This window comes from Eretmochelys imbricata, chromosome 1, assembly GCF_965152235.1.
Source record: "Eretmochelys imbricata isolate rEreImb1 chromosome 1, rEreImb1.hap1, whole genome shotgun sequence".
In the NCBI taxonomy this organism is placed as follows: domain Eukaryota; kingdom Metazoa; phylum Chordata; order Testudines; family Cheloniidae; genus Eretmochelys; species Eretmochelys imbricata.
Window position 1 is genome coordinate 256,328,373 of NC_135572.1, and position 15,791 is coordinate 256,344,163.

Genomic DNA, 15,791 nt, shown 5'->3' on the forward strand with positions numbered 1-15,791 from the left:
CGTGCACACACGTGCACTAGATACTTGCAGCTGTCACACATCCAGGCTCCTCCTTATGAGTGAAGGACTATAGGTCAGAGGGAGTCCTTACATGTTGCTCCGTTATCTGCTGGTGGATGTCCATGTCTCCCAAGCCAAGGCTGAGCTCCCCGCTGCCTGTAATCACTGCACAGTAGGTGGCTGTACTGTGCCCCGCAAGCTGAAGGACTCCTGCCATGTCCTAAAACAGGAGGAAGAGTCATAAATGGAGTAAATTTCCCTTCTCTATCACACTCAGCTGACTTCAGGTTTCTCTTCCCCCAGCAGACAGCCTCATGGCAGCCCACCTATCTGTTCTCAGTTCCACTTCCTCCCTGTCTTGAGCTGAGCAACATCAGTGAGGAATCCCACAATACCCAGTGTGGATAGTACTGGTTGGTGGTTTGTTTTTAATGGGTGTAAGGCACCCAGGCTCCATCGAGATGAGTACCTAATGCATTATTTAGTAAATGGAAGTGACAGATCTCTCCAATAGAGTTTGGTAAAGCCCTGCCTGCACCCTGCCCCCATCTCTTTCTGATGCTCTGCCTGAGGAAGGAAGGGGGTCTCCGACTTCTCGTATTTATATGGATGATAAGCCAGACACATCCCACTGATGCACAATACTGTCAGTAGGTTGAAGAAAGCCAGCTAGTTCCCTCCCAGTCTTGCCAGTTTTGGTCCAATGTTCTAATGCAAGCAAGTACCACTGAGCTATTATCCTAGGTAGATTTTTTCTGCCTGCATTCAGGAGAATGATGGCACAGGTTAGAGAGCTGTGTGCATTTAGATGAGGTAGGGGATTATACACATGCAACTCTGGGGTTTCTGTACACCAAAGAAGTTCAATTATCATCTCTGTTCCTCTGAGGAACTGTCATTGCATGACCTACCATGTGGTGGCAGTAACGCAAGATGGACTCTGAATATTCATCCTTCCCCAGAGCTGAGATAAAGAGAGGGGTCTTCCCAAGACGGCTTAAACAATCTAAAAACAAATGGCAAGGGAGCAAGATTATAATCCCAGCAGAGGACAGCATGCTTGAGCGCAAATTCCAGCCTGTGAAGGGTGAAACCTTTGAGCATTTGTAGGAAGGCTCTTATTGGAAAAACCGGTGCCCTTCTCCCCATCCACCAGTCCCTTTCTAGTATGTCTTCAGCAGAACGCTCTATCAGGGCTCCCTGTGGCTGCCCATCAGTCTGTCTGGCATGGGGAAAAGACAAGTTTATATGCTGGTCTTCTGCCACAGAAACTTTTGGCTGTGTGGCTAGTTTGGTTTGGTAATGGGGGAAGTGGAAAGGTGGGCAAGGAAGAAACACCGGCAAACAACACCTTTCTTCCTTGGGATCCCACCTACAGAATTGCAACCCAGAGTTTCCCCCCATCATTTCTATGCATGGACTCTGTGGGTATGTCTACACATCATTTTGGAGTGAGCCTCCAAGCCTGGGTCGACAAACTCGGGGTAGTGCTTTAAACATGGCAGTGTAGACAGCACTTTGAAGATGCGGCTTGGATTCTGAAGCCTATGGAAGTGGATGGGCTTCAGAACCCAAGTTCCAGCGCGAGCTGCACCTTCAGAGCGCTGTCTACACAGCTATTTTTAGAGCACTAGCACAAGCCCCGCTAACCTGAATCTATCAACTCAGGCTGGGAGACTCACTCCAAAAAGCTGTGTAGACATACCCTATCACCGCTAGACTTCCTATTCCACTGCTCCAGCTGTACCTTGGACTAGAACTGACTCCGAGAGGAGAATGAGTTTCCCAAGCTATCACAAATATTTCACTTGCATGGACTTTTTTTTTAAAGCCCGTCCGTTCCTTGCTCTGAGGTGATGGCAGATTCACATTAGCAAGCTTTGGGGACTGACCACAAAGCTTAAACTCCAGGGTTCACAGATTCCAAGGCCAGAAGGAACCAATGTGACCATCTAGTCTGACCTCCTGTATAACACAGGCCAGAGAACTTCCCCAAAATAATTCCAGGAGCAGATCTTTTAGAAAAACATCCATTCTTGATCACAGTCTGTAAGTACCTATGTGGGGAACAAATATTTGGTAATGGGCTCTTCAATCTAGCAGAGAAAGGTATAACAGGATCCAATAGTTGTGAGTTGAAGCTAGATAAATTCAGACTGGAAATAAGGCATAAATGTTGAGTAGTGTGGGTAATTAACAATTGGAACAACTTACCAAAGGTTATGGTGGATTCTCCACCACTGACGATTTTTAAATCAAGTCACCCCTTAACCTTCTCTTTGATAAACTAAATAGATTGAGCTTGTTGAGTCTATCGTTATAAGGCACATTTTCTAATCCTTTAATCATTCTCGTGGCTCTTCTCTGAACTGTCTCCAATTTATCAACATCCTTCTTGAATTGTGGATACCAGAACTTTGTACATAGTATTCCAGCAGCAGTCAAACCAATGCCAAAGGCAGAGGTGAAATAACTTCTCTGCTCCTACATGAGCTACATTAGGGTTTTTTCTGTAAACCTTCTCTCCTTTCCCCAAATTAACAACATTTCAAGCTCTGCTCATTACGGCACCAGTAAACCTGGGCTACTGGAGTGGTGCCAATAACTTTACAGCACATATCTTATGATGTCACCCTAATGATCACAGCCTTGAAGGTCCCTTTGTCTGCTTCTCCCACAAATATTTCCATGCTTGCCCTTTATGCGTGGAAATATCCTCCCTGAGTTAATCTCTAAAGCCACTGTGGCTCCTGTAGGAAGTCAGCTAATAACTGCTGCAAACCTGGTCAGCATTAATCAGGGAAGACTGATGTTTGTTGGTTTAATTCTGATTTGGAACCATTGCACTGTGAAATAGTTACTGCATGTAATTACAAGACCTTATTTTCATTTCCCTTGCCTGCCCTCCAGCCCTCCCCTTCTATTTCTTGTAATGCCCACTTGTTGCATCTGGTTTCCTAATAGATTGTAAGCTCTTCAGGGGAGGGACTGTGTCCATTTGTGTGTTTGTACAGTGTCTAGCACCGTGGGGCTCTGATCCTGATTGGGGCTTAGTCACTCCTGCAATACAAACAATACACAATAAACCATTACTTACATGCCCCCACAAACAAAACCCACCACTAAGCACCTGCCAGGTTTCTCCCCACACCTCCAAAAGATTGGCTCACTTGCCCAGCATTTGTCTGTCCGCCAGCCTGCAAGAGTAAATCGGAAGTTAGTAGAGTTGGGAAAGTTGAATAGAACAGAGAGAATTTCTCTGAATATGTTTAAAGTGAACTGAATGCTTCTGAAATGGTAGGCTTGACACAGCTGTGGAGACTGATGTCCTCTAGCTTCAGAACAAAAAACAGTGCAAGCTTTCCTATCCTATTCGCCTGCTGCAACTCTGAGCAGAAAGGACCACTTCGGGGGGTTGGTCGGAAGGCAGTTCATGCTCCTAGTTCATTTAATATTTTGGCCTTATGTGCTGAGATTACTTACAAGGATGCCAACTGTAGTGTTTTATGTGATCTGAACAGTTCTGTACTAAGATAGTGACCAACTCAGACTAGAGTTGAACCACTGGGCCTTGGGCAAAAGGCCCTGTATTCCATTACCAGCCTCCAACCCATTCAGTCCCTCATTTAAGCAGTGTAGAAATATCATTCTTAAATCATTTAATAGATATTGATGTCTGCCTATGCTGTGCATCCTTCTCTCTGTCCCCAGAAGTGTCTGCTTCACAATCTATATATCCTTTCCTTCTCCATTCTCTTCCTAAATGTCTCTGTCCTCATAAATGCCCTTCTGTCCCATCTGTCTGGCTGCTGCTTTCTCTCTCCTCCTGCCCATTCCTTCAACTTTCTCTCGCTTTTTTTAAAGCGCTCTGTCAGTCTGTCACAAACATGGCCAGATTCTGGACTGTGGAACAAACTCTGCTTTCCCGCACCAGTACATTACCTCACCTGGCTCTTGCTGAGATGCAGCAGCCCCAAATTCTTCAGCTAGAAACAGGACAGGCTACTTGCCTCCCCTGACCTGGCAGGTGAAATATCTCTCTCAAGTCAGTTGAGGTGTCATCGCTTATTATCAAAAGGTCTTAGAGCTCTTAGCGCATGAACCAGAGAAAGAACGTTTTTCTGTTCTGCAGTAGGCTTCTATCCAGGGAGGTCGTGAGGATTATCATTGCTCTGGAAATCCCAGAGATTAACATAAGGACATAAGAATGGCCATACTGGGTCAGACCAAAGGTCCATCCAGCCCAGTATCCTGTCTACCGACAGTGACCAATGCCAGATGCCCCAGAGGGAGTGAACCTAACAGGTAATGATCTCTCTCCTGCCATCCATCTCCACGCTCTAACAAACAGAGGCTAGGGACACCATTCCTTACCCATCCTGGCTAATAGCCATTAATGGACTTAACCTCCGTGAGTTTATACAGTTCTCTTTTAAACCCTGTTATAGTCCCAGCCTTCACAACCTCCTCAGGCAACGAGTTCCACAGGTTGACTGTGCACTGAGTGAAGAAGAATTTCCTTTTATTTGTTTTAAACCTGCTACCCATTAATTTCATTTGGTAGCCCTTAGTTCTTATATTATGGGAACAAGTAAATAACTTTTCCTTATTCACTTTCTCCACACCACTCATGATTTTATAGACCTCTATCATATCCTCCCTTAGTCTCCTTTTTTCTAAGCTGAAAAGTCCTAGCCTCTTTAATCTCTCCTCATATGGGACCCATTCCAAACCCCTAATCATTTTAGTAAAAGATTTAGTAAATCTTTAGTAAAAGATTTAAAGGCAGGGAGGAATATTTTCCAAGCATAGGTTTAAACACGGGTGCCAAGTGCCAAAATGCGTCCCCAGCCAGCCCCCGGTAGGTGCCAGAGACGGGGGCAAAAGGGCCACTGCCCCCACCCCTTTTAAAAAACCTGAAATGCTCATAGCCAGGGGCACGATTTAGGTGGAAGGGCAGTTGCCCCCCGCCCAGTGATCCTGCATCCTGGGGAGTCCTGACTGAGGTGCAGTGTAGCTTCCCTGGGTTGCAAATAAACTGCATCCCTTTCCCCCTGAGCCGGGAGGACAGGCTGCAGCTGGTGCGCTAAACTGACCCCAGGGCTGCTCTAGAGCACTGCCCTCACTCGGAGAGTCATGACTGACCTCCCCACGTGGAACCCCATGTGCCTGCAGCATCTGCAATCATTCGAATCTCTGACTTAACAGAACAAACTAGAAGGGTCATGCTTTCATAAATATTTATACCAACTGTACTGTAAATCTAAATGGGGAAACGTTGTCTGCAAAGGCTCAGACAAAGAGGATGACCTGAAGGACTAATAGTCAGACTGCATGCAGCCCACAATGATGCAGAGACAGGCAGTTTGCTGCATATAAAAGTGAAATGAGCAATCGAGATCCAAGAGTCCTGAAGATACTCAGTCATCTTCATACCACCGTGTCTTTGCCACCTGAGAGAGAATTCCAGTGGGACACCACCACCTATTTCGGCTACATAGCTGTTATCACTAACAAAATGAACTCACACAGCCTCCCAGTGGCTGCTGGAGATGCTTGCAGTCAGAGAAGTTACTAGACACATTTTCTGGCAATGCCATCGGAACCAAACTTTCTGATGTCACATAAGTAGCCTGAAAAATACCTTTGTAACAATCTTCACATTGGGTCATTTACATGGATTGAATCTGGAGCATTAGCACCAAAAGCCAGGCCCCTACCACATGAGCTATACATATAATGCCATTAGCTGGTATTACAAGTAGGGTTTTATCTTGTAAACGCCTATTAGTGCTACCAACTACCAGATTTACTCAGTTAACTGGTAGAGGAGCAGTAGACTCATCCTCTATGCGGAGTAGTCATTAGAGAGGGACAAAACATAGCCCATGTGTTATACCTTTAGTATGTGGTTTAATACAAATCCAACTTACTGTATTCAAGGAAATATTTCCAAATACAGAATGTAATATTATGGATTATTTCCCACTGCAGAATGCCACCTATTCACAATAGCAACTGTAGTTGTTGAGAAATGTATTGCTATGCTATAGCTCACAAAAGAATCTTACGATTTAAGGTGAGACTAGACAACATACAAGGAAAAGTGGGCTTTAGAAAAATCTACTACTCACAACATATAATTTCAAACTAAAATACAGACACAGAATAATTCCAGCCTTCCAGGAAAAATATCCCAACAGAAATCAAGGCCCCATTGTACTAAAAACTAGACAGGATAGAAAGAAAGGCAGGAAGAAAGAATTACTATTATCCTCATTTTAGATCAAGGAAAATAAGCACAGAGAAATTAAGTTTGTGTCAGACTCCAGGATTTAAACTCTTATCTCCTGATTTCTAGGTCAGTGCTGTAATCACAAGGCTACCCTACCTTCCCAAGTTTTTAGTCACCTGCATTTCTGCCTGCTACTTATTTAGCAGTTCATGCTCTATTGCACTATGCATACTGGAAGCTGGAAAAAAGCCAGTAACAATAAATTGTTAATACTCTGGGGTTACTACCTGTTCTCATCATTTAGTTGTGTAACTGCCTATATAGTCTCTGAATCTAACAGCTTTCTCAGTTGTGTACAATTCTGTAACACACAGCTAAACAGTTATTTAAAAGGAAAGAAACTCTTGTCTTGTCCATAGCATATACCAAACAGCAAATGCTCATTTTGCCTAGCTGCAATGACCAACTCAGCAATGACCTAATCCTTTGGCATCTATTACATCTTTGTATCTTTTTTATATTTTGACCCCATTTTCAATAAAACTGTTTTATGGTACTATAAAAGAAAGTGCTGGCACTTCACTCCTGCAGGGAAATGGTGTCAGAATTCAGGGCCCATTGATGAGAGATTTACACTTGTTCAGTTGTTCTGGGCCAAGTCTAAAAATGTTGCTCCTTTCCTCTGCCCCCCCACCGCCCATAAGACTGGGATGTAAAAGTATTGTCCCTGAGAGCACCAGCATCGGATCTGGCAAACAGTCAAAACTTCACATATTCACAAATGTGCATTGAATGCTGTCCCAGAGATCATAGAACCTTATGTAAGAGGACTCTTGTCCCCTTACTAAAACTCAATGGGGGTGTTTCGGTTGGCTAGCTCCCAGCACCAAAAGAAAGGGGAAGGGTCCATGGGAAATCAGGACCCTGAGACTGACAGTCCCCAGGAACAATGGGAAGAGACCAATGCTCCAGGTCAGCCTGATTGACAGGGTGGGCAGGCTAATCAGGGAGTCAGGAGGCATCTGGGGGGAGAAGAGCCCGTCCTCTGTGTGAGCTGGATTTGCCTGGGTCAGACAGAGTGGGGCCAAGCTAAGGAGATAGCAGGGGCCAAAGCTGAGCTGGGGAGCAGAGCTGTTCCAGATCCGGGGGGCCAGAAAAACAGACCAGGAAGCAGGTTAATGCTGGGAGCAGAGTCACAGAAGCAGCCCACAGAGCAGACCTGTCCTGGGAGCAGAGCTGCAGCAACCAGGGCCAGAGGGGCCAGAGAAGCAGCCCAGGGAGCTGGAGGCAGAGTGGAGCTGGAGCTGGAGCTGGAGCAGTCTGGAGCTGGGTGCGGTGAGCAGCTGGGGAGAGCGAGGAGGATCCTGGGCAGCAGGCCCAGCCCAGGGAGACACCCCCAGCCAAGAGGCCTTGCAGGCCAGACAGGGCAGGGGCTGGGAAGAAGGGTCCTGCCACCTAGAGCCTGAGGGTGTGTGGCCACCGCCAGAGCAAGTGTCTGACCGCAGCATCCCTGCAGCATAGCCAGGGCCTGGGTGGGAGGCCTGGTGCTTGTAAGGAACAGACTGAACTTCCCTTACATTCCAGATATGCTGGTTGTGATGTCCCTGTGCCACAGAGCAGGGTTCTCTGTTTTCGTTTCACCTTTCCCATTTTTTCCTTATTTTTTTTAATTGATTACTGTTTAATAAACTATATTTGCTTTTAACTGTATGTAATGACAGTGGGACAGGGAAGCATCCAGTGTAGAGAGAGCACCCCGGAGTGGGGACACCCTAGCCCCTGCCCTAAGTGACCACAACGAGGTTGGGGGGTCAAGCCCCCCAGGAATCCTGGGCCAAGCCTTCTTGGGTTTATGAGGACTCTGCCACACAGGAGAGTGGAAGGGGAGCCCTTGAGGTCAGGAAGGCCTCTGGGTAAAGGGAATGGGAGCGAGGACTCAGATCCTTTCACCAGCCTATTTCACCGGGGTAGTGTATAAGACAGGAAAGTTCCCCATAAGAGCGGGACCATTCCCCTGCTTACACTTAGCTGATTAGTATAGAGAAACACACAACTGAGTCAAATCAAAATGGAAACATTTTATAACAAAGCACCTGGGTATCCCTTCATTCTTTCTCCCCTCACCATTGACTGTTGCCCCTCATTTACTATTGCCTCTGGCGTTGACCCACCTGGCCCATAGGTTAAATTTGTCAGTGGTACCTGTGAATTCCTGCTTGCTTTCAGCACTGCCAGGAGTAAAGAATTTCCCCCTCTGCTTCCCCTAATTGCTTGCCTATATGAATGATGCAAGGTTTACACAGCCCCATTTGACAGCAGCAGATTTTCAAAGCACCAAGCTTGGCTATTTTTACTCTGACACCCACTGTCAGCAATAGATGTAGCCTCAAAAAATCCCACCGAGGAGTTAAAAGCCAGAGTGCCTGTCTGAGTGAGTCAAAGGCACTGCTTTGAAAACTCATCCCTATGTTAATGTTAAATCAACCTGCTCACAGCGTGAGCACACTGAAGAGCAAATAATCCATTTTACAGCAATCCCAGTTACATAGATTTCAAAACTGGCTCCAGTAAGAATATTGAAAGGTGCTCATGTAACCCACACACCTCCTGGGTGTGGCGTTCTGTCCCATCTAATGGCACCTAGACCACTTAGAGAGAGAGAGAAAATGAATCTGCTCTACAGCCTTAGCTAACTGCCAGTTGGCTTTTAGCTCATGCGGTAGAGACTCATGCACTAAGCTCCAGAGATCCCAGCCTGCCTACGGGCGACCGGGGTCTGTCGACATTACAAGTGGGGGCTCATCCGGGATTTCAACTGGGAAGTCTCTGAAGCTCGGGATGTGCTTCCTAGCTAAAGAACTATATAACCCACACACTGTCGGCGTCACAAGTGGGATCGACCTGGGGACCTCTGGAGCTTAATGCATGAACCTCTACTGCATGAGCTAAAAGCCAACTGGCTGTTAGCTAAGGCTGTAGAGCAGACTCATTTTATCTCTCTCTAAGTGCTCTTGGTGCCATTAGATGGGACAGAACACCACACCCAGGAGGTGTGTGGGTTACATTCACACTCCCTGTTCTTCAGTCCCTACTTCATTCTTCTCATCACAGCAAACCCTTCAAATTCCTGGTTGTTCAGTCTCTTGAAACAGAGTGTGGCCACTACAATTCTTTTACCATCACTTTGTACATAGATCAGAGCATGTGAAGCTTTGTCGCCCCCCTAATGTTGGTCAGGAGTACAGCAATAGAGAGAAATTAAACAGAACATCTTTTTAAAGCAGCAGGTGATTACAGTTATGGAAAAACTAGCAACCTGCTTTCACAGCAAAAAGAGATGACTCCATGTGGAACAGTTTCTGGATCTCCTTGGACAATTATGCAGGTGATACTCAGCTCTCTCTCTTTTTTGCTGAGCCCAGACAGAGCCTGTTTCCTTGTGTTTTTCTAAGATAGAAACTGGATAAAAACCTGCTCACTTGAGCTTATTTAAGACAAGACAGAGATGATGCTTGCTGGCAGGAGAAAGCATTTTGGGGAACTAAATAGGGACTATGATTTCACTGTTGTTGAGGGTCTTTATCCACCTCTTGTCAAGGTGGTGTGCATTCTTGGAGGGAAGAATAGACTCTTCTCTGCTCCTGGATTTCCACGTACCATGGTAGCTGCATTGCCTCCCCCTGTATCTTTATCTGGCCAAAAAAATGTGGCCTTTCTGCGGCAGGCTAGATTACTTCCCTTTTCAAGTGCTCTATTTTGGGCTATCCTTGAGAGCCACTCAGAATCTACAACCAGTACAGAATGCAGCTGTCTTCTTGTTAAAAGGGACAGCATGATGAGAGTGCATCACATCAGTGCTCTGATATGAATCGGCAATGCAGAACAATGAGAGCTCTTTTAAAAATCTGGTCCTAAAAGCCTAAATAGACTAGGGATCTTGTATTTTACAGATGGCTTCTTCCTCTGTGCCCTCTCACAGCTGCTGTCAGTAAGGCTATTTCTGATGTCAGTTTGCAGTTAAAACTCCTGGGGACCAGAAACAGGGTGTTCTCAGCTCTAGAATTTGCTTTCAGTGATCTGGCATGGCCCACATCTTATCACTTTTGTGTTCATTATAACCTCTTTGTTCACATTCCCTAGCTATGAATGCTGGATTCCTCCAGCAATTACTCCCCTGCATAGGTGTGGAGAGCAGGATACCATATTTGAGAGCAGGATTTTGCCCCTAGTCCCTAATTCAGCAATCAGTGCATTGTAATTTAAACCAGGCCAACCAGGAGTCCCACTCAACCTCACTGTGGTAAATCCAGGAAAAACAGCTACAAAAAAGGGAGAGGTAGTAATTAGTTCCAGGGGATTAAAAAGCCTCTCCCTGTCCACTGAGGAGATAACCACAGGGAAATAAGGTTCAGCTGGAAAAGGGGTTGCTAGGGAGCTAATTAGGTTCAGCTGGCTCCAACTGGTGGAGAGCTTTTTAAACCCTTCCCTGCGTGGGAGTAGAGAGTGAGAGAAGGAGGGAAGCTGCCAGCAGGCTAAGGGCAGCAAGACACCAAACCCTTTGAGGAAGGGAGGCTACACTCCCCCGCCCCAGAAGGGAAGGAAAACAAACACAAGGGACTGATCAGGGAAAGGAATAACCGGACCCTGTGCTACCTGTAAGGATTTGCCTTGCCCAGGCCGGTGTCTCCAAGGCTAAAAAGGACTGAGTCTGCTGAAGAGAACAAGGTACTTTGCCACACATGGTGTAAGCAGTGGGATAGTGAGTGAGTAAGGCTCGGTGGCAAGCCATCTCAGGGCAGGGTTTAAAAAAAAAAAATGGAGGATGTAGTGAAGGCGTTGATACAGGCCACTGCGGCCCAACAAGAAGCTCCGAGGGTACAGATGGCGACCCAGCAAGAGGCAGTATGTGTCCAACAGGAGACGAACCAATTACTGATGAACCAGGTGGCCCAAGATCGAGCCACCCTTACTGAAGTAGTAAACCAGTTGAAAGCCCTGATGCACAGACGCCAGGGGACCCGGCCGCTGCAGGCAAGCAACTATTTACAGAAGATGACAACAGACAACGATATAGAAGGATATCTCTTCGCGTTTGAGAGAACGGCACTATGGGAGGCCTGGCCCCAAGACCAGTGGGCAGGGATCCTGGCTCCATTTCTGTGCGGGGAGGCCCAGAAGGCCTATTTCGACATGACCATGGAAGCAGCTATGGATTACTCCCAGCTGAAGGTGGAAATCTTGGCAAGGTCAGGCGTGACGCCAGCCATAAGGGCCCAACGCTTCCACGAGAGGAAATACCGGGACAACAAAGCGCCAACATCCCAGTTTTTTTACTTAATTCACCTCGCCCGGAAGTGGCTCTGCCCCGAGACCCATGGGCTGGAAAAGGTAGTGGAAATCCTAGTGTTGGACAGGTACATGAGGGGGTTGCCGCCGGACATATGAGGATGGGTCCGTCAAAATGATCCCTCCTCCTATGATGAACTAGTTGCCCTCGTAGAGAGGCACTTAGCAGCCCAAGAACTTTCTCGGATCACCGGGGAAGGAAAACGCCAGAATCGGAGACAAGTCTCCATGCCGAGGCCCCGGTTTGTCCTAGCGCCAGGCCGGATAATGGAAGGGAGGAAGGAGGTGGAAGAGCAGCTGGCAGTCCCAGAGAGACTTGAGGACTGAGGAAGAAAGACTCGGGGGATAAAGCCCAGCAGCCCGAAAGATAGGGAGCTGCCCTGAGCGGGGTACCGATGTTACGCCTGTGGTGAATTAGGGCCTATCGCTGCCCAATGCCCGAATCTAGAAAAGCCCATGTAATGCGAATTGGGAGATATAGGGGGACCATGTGATCTAATAGGTCTAGTTGGGGTTGCGATGGTCCCTCATAGGTACACTAGACCCATTAAGATGAATGGTATAGAGACCACCGCGTTAGTAGACTCGGGGAGTGTGATCACGTTGGTCTCGGGGAAGCTGGTAGGGCAGGACCAACTATCCCGGGCCAAGTGCTCAGGAATATCCTGTGTGCATGGGGATGTCAACTATTACCCAACCATCCCCATAAAAATAGAAGTTCGCAGAAACCCCACTAAGGTGACGGTGGGAGTAGTTCTGAAACTCCCCTACCCAGTCCTTATCGGATGAGACTTCCCAGAATTTGATAGCCTTCTCTCCGGGGAGAACGTAGAAGAAAATAATGACTCCGGGACCCAGGGGGTGGCCCTGCTAGTTAACCCCCCCCCACCCCGGCCTTCCATGAATTTGACCAGGATTTGTTCTCCCTGCCGGGGAAGACTCGGAGGGAACGGAGGGAAGATAAAAGGAGGGGGACGAAGATCCTGACCCAATACCAGAAGTCTATGCTTGTAGGGGAAAGAGGTGGCTCAACCAACAGCGGGACTGGGCTGGCGATCCTATCGCCAAACTGGGTTCCCCAGGGGCTTTCCCCAAATGGGAGACTGAGGTAGACCCCTCCTGAGTTTGGACAAATGGGGATCGCACTTGGGAATTTTGGTCAGGATCAGGCCAATGATCCAATATACAACAATATTCATAAAGAAGTAGTTGAAGTAAATGGGGTCCCCGTGGAGGGGAAAGTTAAGGGCCCAGAGCCATGTTATTGATTAAGAATGATCTGCTATACAGAGTAGTCTGGGTCCAAGAGCAAGTCGTAGAACAACTCTTGGTCCCACAGAAGTATCAGAGGGGCGTGATGGATCTGGCCCATGGCCATTTGTTCAGGGGCCACCTAGGGGTCGATAAGACTCTTGATCGGATCCTGCAGAGGTTATTTGGCCTGGCATTTACGCAGTGGTCCGACGATATTGTACATCCTATCCGGAATGCCAGATACATGGGCCCCGACCACACTAAAGGGCCCCTTTGGTACCTCTATCAATTATTGAGACCCCATTTGAGCTAATAGCTATAGACCTAGTAGGGCCATTGGAGAAGTCAGCCAGGGGCCATCAGTACATTCTGGTAATACTAGATTATGCTACCCAATACCTTGAGGCCGTACCCCTGCGGAATGCCCTAACCAAGACCATAGCCAAAGAATTAGTCCAGATTTTTTCCAGAGATATCCAAGGAGATCCTGATGGACCAAGGGACCCCCTTTGTGTCTAAGCTGATGAATGACCTATGTACAATGCTCCACATACGGACCCTCAGGACATGGGTCTACCATCCCCAGACCGATGGTCTTGTCAACACTTCAATAGGACATTGAAGAACATGTTGCGGAAAGTGGTTAGTCGCGATGGGAAAGACTGGGACGCTCTGCTGCCCTACTTGCTGTTTGCCGTAAGGGAAGTACCCCAGGCTTCTACGGGATTCTCTCCCTTCAAGCTGTTATATGGTCGCCACCCCAGGGGCATACTGGACCTGGCTAAAGAAGGCTGGGAAGAACAGCCGAACCCAGAGAGAAATGTCATTGAACATGTGTTACAGATGAAAGACAGGATAGCACAAGTTGCCCCCCTTGTACGCAAACACATGGAGAAGGCACAGGAGACACAACAGACATACTACAATCGCCAAGCGGCAACCCGGAAGTTCCAGGTGGGAGACCGGGTAATGGTGCTCATACCCACGGTGGAGAGCAAGCTCCTGGCCAGGTGGCAGGGGTGATACGAAATAATAGAAGCCTTAGGAGAAGTCGACTATAAGGTCCGACAGCCAGGCCGCTGGAAGCTGGAGCAGATCTACCATATAAATCTGCTGAAACCTTGGCAGGATAGAGAAGTTCCGGTGGTTGCGCTGGGGGCGCCATCCCCTAAAAGCAACCAGCCTGACCAGGTGGGGATATCTCCGGGGTTGACTCCAGAACAACGATCGGAAGTGATCAGCCTGATCAAACGCAACCAGGATGTGTTCTTGGAAAAGCCAGGCAGGACTACGGAGGTTCATCACCACATCCTCACAGAGCCTGGAGTGAAAGTGAACATCAAGCCATACCGGATCCCGGAGGCCAAAAGAGAGGCAATCAGGACAGAGGTCCAGAAAATGCTGACCTTAGGAGTCACTGAAGAATCTCATAGCTAATGCTCAAGTCCCGTGGTATTAGTGCCTAAGCCTGATGGCAGTATGAGGTTCAGCAATGACTTCCGCAAGTTGAATGAGGTATCCCAATTTGATGCGTACCCTATACCCCGGATAGATGAGCTAATTGACAGACTGGGAAAAGCACGATTTATGTCTACCCTTGACCTGATCAAGGGCTATTGGCAGATCCCACTGGCCAAGGCCAACAAAGAAAAGATGGCCTTTGGAACTCCAGAAGGTCTGTATCAGTACACCGTCCTCCCCTTTGGGTTGCATGGTGCTCCCGCTACATTTCAACGGCTCATGGACAAGCTGTTGCGACCCCCTGGCAAGTACATGGCAGCCTATCTCGACAACATCATTATATATAGCCCCGACTGGGAGATGCACTTGGAGAAGGTGGAAGCGGTTCTGGACACCCTGAGGAAGGCGAGGCTGACGGCGAATCCCTCCAAATGTTCGATCAGGTTAGCTGAGGCCAAGTACCTCGGGAAAATAGAGGGGAGGAGCATGGTGAAGCCCCAACTCAACAAGTTAGAAGTTATACAGACATTGCCCCGATCCCTCCGGAAAAAACAGGTCAGAGCCTTCTTGGGACTAGTGGGGTGCTATAGACGGTTCATTCCCCACTTCACCACCAGGACATGCCCATTAGCAGACCTAACAAAAGCTAGGGGCCCAGACATAATAAATTGGTCTGCCGTGGCTGAAGGTGCTATTGTGGATCTGAAGATGGCCCTCTGCACAGACCCCATACTTGTAGCCCCAGACTGGGGGAAGGAGTTTATCCTGCAAACCGATGCCTCTGAAGTAGGGTTGGGGGCGGTACTTTTACAAACGGTCAGAGGCGACGAACACCCCGTCCTCTTCCTCAGTAGAAGACTCCTGCCTAGGGAATGGAAGAACGCTGTAGTGGAAAAGGAATGCCTGGCGGTACAATAGGCCGTAGAAAGCCTACTCTACTATCTACTAGGACGGAGGTTTACCTTGTCACGGACCATGTCCCTCTGCAGTGGATGCACCAAAACAAAAGACAAAAATGCGAGAGTAACGAGCTCATTCCTGTTGCTTCAACCCTTCCACTTCACAGTACAACATAGGTCTGGAATCCAACATGGCAATGCAGATGGCCTATCGAGAGTGCACTGCTTTCTGACTCAAGTAGCCCAACCCCATAGTGTTGAGTGGGGTGGGGGTGGAGGGGGAGAGAATGTGGTAAACCCAAGAAAAACAGTGTGGTAAACCCAGGACAAACAGCTACAAAAAAAGGGAGGGGTAGTAATTAGTCCGAGGGGATTAAATAGCCTCTCCCTGTCCACTGAGGAAATAACCATGGGGAAATAAGGTTCAGCTGGAAAAGGGGTTGCTAGGGAGCTAATTAGGTTCAGCTGGCTCCAACTGGTGGAGACCTTTTTAAACCGGTCCTGGCATGGGAGGAGAGAGTGAGAGAAGCTGCCAGTCGGCTAAGGGCAGCAAGACACCAAGGGAGGAAGGGAGGTTACACTCCTCCGCCCCAGAA

General features: G+C 47.9%; 1 protein-coding gene across 1 annotated transcript in view; it reads right to left on the minus strand.

Annotated features, from left to right (window-relative positions):
- The window catches only part of LOC144259320 (uncharacterized), a 46,997-nt gene that overhangs the window by 15,092 nt on the left and 16,114 nt on the right, over positions 1-15,791 (minus strand). The window contains exons 12-14 of the mRNA XM_077807530.1: positions 3,131-3,197; positions 912-1,006; positions 92-220 (exon numbers count right to left, since the gene is read on the minus strand). Of these exons, the coding sequence (XP_077663656.1) occupies positions 92-220; positions 912-1,006; positions 3,131-3,197 (291 nt within the window). The remainder of the gene's footprint in view (positions 1-91; positions 221-911; positions 1,007-3,130; positions 3,198-15,791) is intronic.